General features: G+C 40.1%; 1 protein-coding gene across 1 annotated transcript in view; it reads right to left on the reverse strand.

Annotated features, from left to right (window-relative positions):
• PRMT7 (protein arginine methyltransferase 7) overlaps positions 1-9,625 on the reverse strand; it is a gene marked incomplete at its 5' end in the record, with an annotated part of 9,908 nt that extends 283 nt beyond the window's left edge. Inside the window, 11 exons of the mRNA XM_010131559.1 lie at positions 551-648; positions 1,701-1,861; positions 2,622-2,696; positions 5,046-5,207; positions 5,624-5,713; positions 6,116-6,163; positions 6,726-6,809; positions 7,428-7,569; positions 8,326-8,453; positions 9,073-9,250; positions 9,384-9,625. Of these exons, the coding sequence (XP_010129861.1) occupies positions 551-648; positions 1,701-1,861; positions 2,622-2,696; positions 5,046-5,207; positions 5,624-5,713; positions 6,116-6,163; positions 6,726-6,809; positions 7,428-7,569; positions 8,326-8,453; positions 9,073-9,250; positions 9,384-9,625 (1,408 nt within the window). The remainder of the gene's footprint in view (positions 1-550; positions 649-1,700; positions 1,862-2,621; positions 2,697-5,045; positions 5,208-5,623; positions 5,714-6,115; positions 6,164-6,725; positions 6,810-7,427; positions 7,570-8,325; positions 8,454-9,072; positions 9,251-9,383) is intronic.
• Positions 9,626-10,424: the final 799 nt, after the last annotated feature.

Here is a 10,424-nt window from a genome sequence, read left to right on the forward strand (position 1 = left end):
GAGAGAGTTAAAAGCAAAAGAAGTCAAAACTTTACAGTGTCACTGCTAGGCAGCACTCCTGCAGAAAGAGCTCTAGTTCCCAGGTCAGTACACAACGATCAGACAGTTACCACCACATCCACTGCCATCCATCCCACTGCAGCAATACAGAACCTGCAATTCCACATGCTACCCCCCACAGTGACGTTGTAGAGGAAAAATGGATTTGGTCAAAGAATATTCAGATGGAATACTGAAAATACTTACTCATTCCCCTCAAAGGTTTTGCTTCTGTTAAACTGAGAGAAGGGATTTGTATGAATAAATTCAACTTCGAGCTAGGGTAATATTTAAGATTTGACTGTGGTTCCAAACTATGGGAGCATTTGGATCCAGCTCAGACCCTCCTGCTCCCCCCAAACCTGTGAATGGATAGTTCCACTCGTTCTGCCTACACGGTATTCAAACAGTGTAACAGAGAGCACTGCAGAAACCAAGCATGGCCCACAGACCCCTTCTTCAGCACTGCAATCCTATAGACTTTGACATAATAAAAGAGATTCAAGAAATACCTTTTCATTTGAAATCTGCATCAGCCCTGTACTAACGGAAATATCAGCAGCAAGATGATACTCCATCCACAGAACTGCTCCGTGGCTCGTTCCTTTCCTGGGGAGAGGTGGAAGATCAAAACCTGTTATTTTATACAACACTGACAGCTTAAACACTGCACCATTCCTCACGTAGTTTAGGTGAGAGCTGTGACTTGTTTCCTTGAACAGCTGAATAATTTGGTAAATGGGTACCAACTTTGAAAGTATGTGCAGATACAAAATCTAAAAAAGACCAGAGGAGAGTATGTTGTAACTAAAACTCAGTCATGAATGACTAAAATACGTCATGACTATGCTCAGAACCACAATCATTTAACAGGTTCTCCATCATGTGGCATAAATTAAATGGCATTTTTGGGGAGTCTTTCCTTCAGAGACCCTGGCTTCTCGTTTCTGAATTCTGAGGAAGTATTTACTACACGTATCATCCCACTTCAAGTGTCTGCGCCAAAAGAAGCAGAGCTCAGCTAGCGTTTTGCCTGTAAATGCAGCAACTGGTGCAAAGACAGAGACCCCATGCAGACGGTGGGGTCCTTCAAGCTTTTGTGAAAGCTTGAATTTTGTTTCATGAAGAGAAACACGTTATTTCAGCAGTGTTCGAGCTGCATAAGATTGCGTAAGTACAATCTGTAGTTAGATCATAGTGAAAAATATCTGAGAAGATGCGATCAAGAGAGTCAGAATTATAGCTAAAAGGAAGAACAGTGTACACTGTAAAGCTATTAAACAGAGTAATTTGGAAAGCTAAATAGGGAGCTTTTTCTGCAAGAAGTCAGCAACAGGGAACAAACAGGAAAACATTCAGACAATGGTTTATTTTCTCTAAGCTATAAATTAATACATTGAAGTTTTAAATCGTGGTAACATCTAGAAAAATGTTATTTCTGAAACATAGACACATTGTCTGAGAAATTACCCTTATTGTAATACTGTAACCTTACTGTTACAGCCTATTTTCCACAGGAAATTTGTGTCAGAGTAACTTTTGCAACTTTGGTTCACATTATTAAAAACTGTCAAGTAATAACATAATAAACAAAGAGCTTGAATATGAGGTAGAAAAAAAATGGATGATGACAAGACATTTACTGCAGTGGGAAAACTCACCGTGAAAGATTCAGAGAACCCTCTGTGCTGAGACAGTGCTGCGGTACAGTCTTTCTGAAGTCAAATGTCAAAACCTCCTGGGGGTCAGAGAGTGACTTGCAAGGGTATTCCCACAGCGGGTGAGGTTCTGCTTCCTTGGATTCCCTAAAATTCAGAGAATTCTAAAAAAAGAAAGTAATAGAACTATCTGAAAACAGTCCAAAGGCAAACAGTCCTTCAAGTTAATGAGGTGTCCTGAACACAAGAGGATTTAAGCAGTAAAGCTGCAGGAGGACAGGGCTGCACTCCTTGGGCACAAGGGAAAATACGTACCACATGCATGAACTAACAGCTATGACTATGGTCCCCATAGAGAAACGCAAACAGGCACTTCCAAACCACACTGCACTCACCTTTTCTTCTCCCCTGAGATGAAGTCTACTCTAGAACTCGCACTCCTCCACAATGACTATAAAGCCAATCTCAACGGCTAACTCAACTATGGGTATGGACAATACAGCTCCAGAAAGCGACACAAACAAATCTCACCCTTCATACCTATTTCTTGGAAGTAAAAAACCTTTTCCTCTTTCTAAAGTACCTGCAAGGGCAAGTAAGGGCAGCGGGCTTCATCTATGAACAACTCCCAGGTGATTTGATTTCAAGCTCAGAATAAAACTTTGAGAACAGTATTTTTCTTTTTGAATGAAGTATTTTCAAAACAGTGCTAAGCACTGAAGAGCTTAACAAATGAGAAGAAACAGACCAGCCCAAAACCCACACCACAGAGTTTCTTTCTGTTCTGCAAGAACAAAATAGTCACCTTATCTATGGAAAACTGGAACAAAGGTGTTCTGCCTAACATACAGTCTTTCAACAGTCACTAAATACTTTCTTAACCCAAGTGTTTTATTATGCTGAAACTATTTGCAGTCTTCTTACTTTAATCATATCATCCATAGTCCGGACATCAAAACCTTCACAGGTGCCACATGGACTCCGGATTCTCCATAAATCCTAAAAAAGGAAAAGGGATTTTGTTTGGCTTTATTAAATAGGAAATCTTAAACTAATTTTAGCTGTAGATTAGACATTTGATAACAAGCCAGATGAAGACTCTACTATCGAGACCTTCCTAAACCATTAGAACTACTGCATAAATCAGCAGATAGTGTGATTCTGGGAAAATATTTTGCAAGTCAGTTAATTCTTCAGCCTCGGTTTTCAACTCCTCTGAAGAATCTACCATGTCTCCTACCATCTCCGTGCATAGTTTACTTCAGAGTAGGTATGGACCCGCCTAGAATAAACCCCTAGAGCCCCCCATTTCCACTACCCAGTGCAGGTAAGTACTCCCAGTCGCATCAGACATCCTACAGCCTCTTGGAGCACAATACTTCCCTCCAGCACTCTGAAAGATCAGTAAAATCATTTCAGGCACTTCACACTATGCCTGTCACTGCCCTCAGCAACCCACCAGACAGACAACGGTTCAGGTCAACTTTTGCTTTTTCTTAGACTGCGTTAATGGTCTCTCAACAGAACAAGAACGTGCACTAGCTGTGGATATACATGTTTTATTGTCTGTTCAGTGTTGTACTTAGCAAGCTCAAACATCCCCGCTCTACAGGATGGCAGCAGGACAACTACACGTTTAAATAAACGCTATTATAATTTATGCCTGAATACAGCATGAACTGGAGTGATGATAATCCATCTCTGAAAGTCTAACTGACAGAACTATCAAATCAGATAGGTTACATCCTGCTCCCTAAATGCAATTACGGACTAAAACAAGTTTACAACTGAAATAATTTCATCAAATTCTTTCTCCTGGATCCCGCTTTTGCTAATTGCTTAACTGCAATGACATATCCCTATTCTGACAAGACAGAGCAGCCTACAGAACCAGTCCTGCAGAATACCTTACACCACCACGTCTGTTCCTTCTGTCTAACCAAGAACCTGTAAGTGCCGAGGTTATTTAAAAAACTCACAGACTCCTGTCTTTGATTCATCACTGAACAAAGAGGAAAAAAAATTAAAGTAATAGCTTTTGGAATAGCTAAATGGAACAAAACACAAGCTAAATGTTCCACTAAAATAGCTTCATGGAATCATCTCTGAACATAACCCTGTAAAACTGAGTGTGAAACTGAGGTTCAGGTGACACGAATGCTACTAGACTGCTGAACAATCTTAAGTCATCATTCTGCATGCTCCCATTTCCTCACCCAGAACACAAAGAGAATAATGCTTACTTCCTTACAAAATGTTCTGAGTTCTTAATCCTCTAGACAAGAGCACAGAATTTAAATTAACCACTTATTTCTATCTGATTACTGTTATTAGCCTTAAACAACTGCTTTCGATTACAAGATTCAGATTTACATTTTTTTACCCAGTATACATTTAAATTCTCTACATTTTTGCAGAAAACTGGAGGGTATGTAAAAACATGCAGCGTAGCTGATTAGTCCCAGAGAGAAAAAGAACATACCTATTTTCACATGGACAAATCAAAGGTGGAAGTATGAGAACAAGGTTAAAGAGCATTTGAATAAGGAAACTGTTAAGGGAGAGAAGGCTCAGACACAAAACCACACAGCTGGCGATCCAGACAGAGGGAAGAGAAGAGAGAGAAAAGACCTGGAATCTTTAACAGATGAACTGAAGGTTATGTTATGTGAAAAGGCATTAGATTACAGGCATTTTTGAAATATATAGATATGTGTATTTTAGTGATGCAATTTCAGACTGAAGGGTTCCCTCTCTTAAGCTACTGGATAAAAACTTTGTGTATTAATTATGAAAGTATTTATTTAATTTCCATTGTCATTGCAGGTAAACTCTTCACAATCTTTACTGACCATAACTGCAAAGAAGTTTATACCATTGCACAACTTCTGAAAGTTGACTTTTCAAAGTATTTTTAAGATGCGACCCGTTATGCTCAAATTTAGAACCGTGCACAGCCTCAAGTGGTTAAAAAGAAGAATATGCCTATAGACAAATCCTGCCTACAGACTTACATTCATAAAGCATCACTTTAAAAACTGGTATTTTGCAGAATATCTGATTTTATAAATAACCACGATCTCACACGTTTCAGCAATATCGCTCTAATATAAACAAACATTTTAAACATTCAGCCCTTTCATTTAAAAGGGTAAAATTACCAGTTAGTTTTTTGACAAGAGATGGCTGAAATAGCAAAAGTCATCTGTAAGATGTTGAATACTCTTTTCTCAGGTGGTAAGATCAAAGTGGACAGTATTAAGATGAGATAAACTTGTTAAAAATCCTGGGAGAGTACTCACATTTAACTTGTGTAAACATCAGACTGATAGTTCTAAACAGTCTCACCTGAAACTCCACAATCATCACATGCAAAGACGCAGATTGAGGTAGGACAGTGACGTTGCTGGAGAGGTGACTGGTCACAGCTGTCCTGGCATACCAGAAATACAGGTTATGCCACGGCAACAGGCTTGTAGTAAAAAACGGCTCTCCCATGAGAACAGAAATCTTGGCAAGAAAGGAAGATAAAAATCATTATAAAAAGACCGATACCTCAGCACCACAGGCTGTGCATGTCTTCAGTAGTTGGCAATGCAATGCAGTGAGTGAAGTCATGGAGATAAAAACATGCTGTTCCATCAGGATTTCATCACTGCATCCCGCACATGCTGCAGCAGAACATATGCAGCTAAACCAGTTTAACTCTCCTTGTAACCTTAAAGTCATATCTTTTCAAAAAAACAATGTGAAGGCCCTCCCACCATCTTTAGACTAACCCTGGGACAAGGTCTGAACCAACTACCCATTGCACTTTATACGAACTGGGATATAATGGGATTCACTGTGGTTACAGTAGCATGCAGGAAAACAAGATTCATTTTCTTTCACCCTACTGAAATTCATTGTTGTTAACTGTAGAATACCTTTTTATCTTCCAAATGAGAAGATGTCAGCAGCTCCGGGCGTGCTTCTATTATTTTAATTTTATCTTCAAGGTGATTTGCTTTAAAAAACTAGAACAAAAAAAAAGCTGGAGCTGAGACTCAAACCCATACCAAACCAACACTTTTATTAAAAATCAACAAAAAGGAAACCAATAGGCAAAAGAAATTTTTAAAAAACTGACTACTATCACTCATCAGGATGATACAAATCTACTCGTGAAGGGTGCACGCACCTAGAGCCAACATGTCACCTAGTGAGCTAAAGCACATGCCCTCCATACTCCTTCAATTAAGTATAGAAAAAGGCAGGTAACACAAAAGTTGCCTCACCTCCATTCATTTGTACTTTAAAGCACATGGAAAGGACAGTCAAGACAGCCAAGAGTGACTTCAGCTGTGGATGCGCTGCAGGCCTGGCCTTAGACATGCCATGAGCGCGTTTACGGCTTTAACGGAAAACTGAATACTCACTTTTTCCATGACGGAACGGGACACGGCAGAGTTCTCTAATGTAAACACCTAAAGAAAACACACAACAGCTGGTCAACTAGCTTCATAATTTTTAATTAAAAGAATATGTAAGCAGACAATGAAGGAACTATTTTGATGCGTAAGAACCACGTGTCTATTCCACAGCCCACTGTCACGCACCTTTTAACAACAAAACCACCCCCAATAACTACAGGCTAAATAATGCTCTTTTCACAGACACACAGGAAAATAAACCAACAGAAAGCAAGTATTTATTTTGCATTTTTAAGAGGCATATAGCATGTTAACACTTGCTCTAGGCATATATATGCTGCTGAACAGGATGGCAAACAGGAAGTAGTGGGGAACAAGGAACACCACTTTCAGTCATTGGTAAACATCAAACTGGTAATTATTATCTCTCCTTAGATTTCAGCTTGATCAGAGGTGAATTTAACGTCCACTTCAACAGAATGGGAGTCTCTTTCTCTCTCGTGCCTGACAAGGCACTGGACGTAATTTAATGGGCTGGAAATGCAGAACTGTGTGAGAGACCTAAAAATACCAAACTAAACCGCAAAGATCAGAAAACCAGGAAGAAGTACGGTACCTGCTTTGCTCCCAGATAGTGAGCCAGCACCGGCAGCAGACTGCCATCGCTGATACACAGGCAAACACTATCTGTTTTCAGAACCTACAGAAATTAAACAGTCACGGTTACTCCTCTTCCAGATGAAAAAGCTTTCAAATTCTACACATTTTGGCTGTTTTTTCCCCCCCCACTTTATACACTTCCATATCAAATAAGGACTGGGAGGTGCAGTGTTAGTATGAGCACTTCAAGCAGAACAGATTAGTGTAAGAAATGTTCATGTAATCCCCTTATTTTAGGTCAGAAATGTTTGCACACAAATGTAGCGGGTGTCTTTAGTCGACTACCAGCACCCCTGCTACACAAGCACACGAGAGCTGCTGCAAATTCCGATGCAAAAATGGCTGCTCGAGAAAAAGTAATACCAAAGTTTACACGACAAAATGTAACTCACATGGGCTGATGTAAATAAAATACATTTTGTGAGCAAAGTCCTTTAGCAAGGAAGAAACAAATTCCATAAATAATTCCTGCAAATAAACCAACACACACAAAGTAATACCAAAGTTTACACGACAAAATGTAACTCACATGGGCTGATGTAAATAAAATACATTTTGTGAGCAAAGTCCTTTAGCAAGGAAGAAACAAATTCCATAAATAATTCCTGCAAATAAACCAACACACAAGCCACAAACCCTACAGGCACCATGCACTCACTTTCTTCAAGGACTTGATGTATTGGCGTGTTCGGTTCTGATCGTTTAATTCCCCAAAGCGCGGCCTATTCCAAAGAAGATGAGCCTGACATCTACAAACAGGACTCTCAACACGAACCTCGGCTTTATTCTCCTCCCCTCCCCTGCAAAAACACGTCAATCAAGTGTTACCTGCAGCACCAGTAACATTTTCACAAACAAGCACCTTCTGCATTTCAGCTCGTACGGGCAGTAATGCACCCGGACTCCACTGCTAGTAGTTCAGTAGGGACCCTTTCTTAGCTTTGCATTTCCAAATGAAAAAAAGGGCCAACTCTCACCTTTTTTAAAAAATAAAACCAAGAACCTCCCAAACTTTGCACTGACTGTGACGGTCACCTATTTTAGGCTTTGACCTTCTAAGAAAAAAGTTACTCGTCACTAAGTCAAAAGGGCACATAAAATTCAGGCACTAACTTTTAAAGCTGCCATTGATTTTTAAAAATATTGGCTTCTATTTGTCATCACAACCAACATGATTAAGCTCCTTTTAATTTCAGCAGAAGCCATTAATCTCAAAAAGACAGTGCTGACTAAAATACAAAGTGACAGAATGGCAATTATTTCACTCCTTTACCTATACGCCAGCTCAGCTGAGCTGTAGTTCAGGATTTCCAGAAACCTGCCACAAGTAATTTTTGTTCCTCTGTCACAGAGGAGACAAGAGCCTACAGTTCAAACCTCAACTGTGGTTTTATATATCACATATTTTTTTTACCTGTGCATTGCCCATGAAGCGGCTTTTAATAATTTTCCAGTCTTTAGGTTCTTATCTTGCTCTTCTACAAAGCAGCTGCTCTGAGAGCAGCAATACTCAAGCCTGGAATGCAATACCACCCTTTTTTAACATGTGTTGTTACCTGGCTTTCTGCAGCTTGTACCACAGAGAGTACTCATCACGCCAGGCGGTCAGGTCCACCTTCTCACCCTGGAGAACGGGCTCCTCATTTGGAAGAAAATACACACACTGCATCCAGTGATCTCTCCACTGAAAAGGGTTCATAAACAAAACTTTAAGAATTAACTCACAAATAGTCAATGGAAAACAAATAACAGGAAATCAATTAGTAAGACGGGCACAACTTTGAAGCGCTGATGTACAACTAGTTGAAAGAAACTCTTTCATGTCTGCAAGGCTGAATAAGGATTATATCAACAAAATGTACTTTATATAGATTTCTTACAACAGAACAAGCCTGAGACCACTGGCCTGCTGACCAGCTAACCCTGTGTTCTAATCAAATGAAAAACAAATCCCAAATGCATTTTGCATTTATTAATGGAGTTTTGCCTCTATAGTTCACTTACACTAGAAACCTGTATCAAATTGCTGACAGTGACTAGTGGTTGGAGCCTCATGCATCCAACAAGGTCACTCAGATACAACAGCAGAACTCTTTTGTGTTTTAAAAAGCTCTTTTCTGCGCTGCAAGTGATCCAGGCTGATCGGGCAATCTGTGCTGACCGGATGCCCTCAAGCTTGGTAGTTTCAAATTTTATTCTCAAACACGGTAAGTGCAAACAGTCATTTTGTAGCTGCTTTTTGTCTAAGTCGATCCTACTAGTAAATACATCTGATGTTAGTACTGGAAGGGTCAGTACTTTACCTGGAGCGCAGAAGTGGATTTCACCCAGTATGGAGCCATTGTGCAGTTTGTCATCCCAGAGGGGTCCATGTCAATATCCCACCAGGAAAGTACGATTTGTGCCTTGCCCGACTTCACGGGCTCCAGCTGCACTCTGTAGCAGGTAGAAGCACTCCTTACTGGCTTACTGAAATCCACACTGCAGAGAAGCATCAAAATTGTACAAATAAATCGTTCAGCACTCTTCAGAAAGTCTTACTAGCTGAATACACAACTTACATAAAAGACGTAACAGGGGAATTTTGTTCTAAGCTAAACCACGCCTGCCTTACCTGAACATTGTCACCACATCGCTAAGGATAGTGAAGTCACTTGAAGGCATTTGGTTCAGCTGGATATCACAAACAGAAGGAACACCTGGACAGTTCTCCATTTCTGAAGGGGAGACAATAATTTTTTCACCATCCTCTGCTTCGACATGAACAGGAAACAGTTTGTTCCAGGACCACATCCTTTTGGATTCCACTAACTGGGCATAGACCGTTGCCCTGTGAGGCACTGCCTCACATCCTTCCTGAGTATTCAAAACAAAGGGTAAACGCGTTCAAGAAACTGGACTTATTAATACGCATGAGAGTTACATCAAGATGTGACACAGTTTAAAGAAAAGTTGGACTGGGAGCTTCGGAATCTTCAACAATTATTTCAGAGACTTCTGTAACATCAGAGCACTGTGACCTTGCCTCCACCTGTGAAATACGATACACGTATCTATGCCGTTCCGTGTGGTTCAGCAAGGCCAGACCACTTTATTAACCACGCAACAGCATCGTTTTACCAGCCTCAGTTAAACACGCATTTCCATTCTTGTTCTGAGATAAGGAGTTCTATCTGCAGCTTCTCGAGGCAGATAACTACGGAGTTACCAGTAACACAGAGTGCGATTGCAATGAGTAAATAAGAAAAACGGCTCAAATATTTATGCAATAACAAGTTTGTATCCGTGTTTGAAGAGTAGAAACCATGAAAGTTGCTCTAAAAAAGCACTGTGAACCAAGAGGTGACTTTGAAGCCCAGGAACAATGCCTTTACAAACAGAATAATTACAGTTTAGAGTTAAATATGGAGAACAGTTTAAAAGTTATGGAGCACTATTGTCTATACATGGAAAACTGTTGAAATGAAACTTAAGACAGTATGGTTTTGCCATCCACCTTTTCATTAAAGGGAAAAATTAGAAAGGGTGAAGGAGAAAGCCCTACAGTGATACCCATAGATAATGTGTCAGAAAAGCGACTGGATATTAACTTGACTGTATTTCCACAGGCAAAAAAGGTGCAGAGCAGCAAGAGCTCCTCAGGAAAAAAAAAAAA

The sequence above is a fragment of the Buceros rhinoceros genome, unplaced genomic scaffold (genome assembly GCF_000710305.1).
Source record: "Buceros rhinoceros silvestris isolate BGI_N320 unplaced genomic scaffold, ASM71030v1 scaffold16582, whole genome shotgun sequence".
NCBI classification, from domain to species: Eukaryota; Metazoa; Chordata; class Aves; order Bucerotiformes; family Bucerotidae; genus Buceros; species Buceros rhinoceros.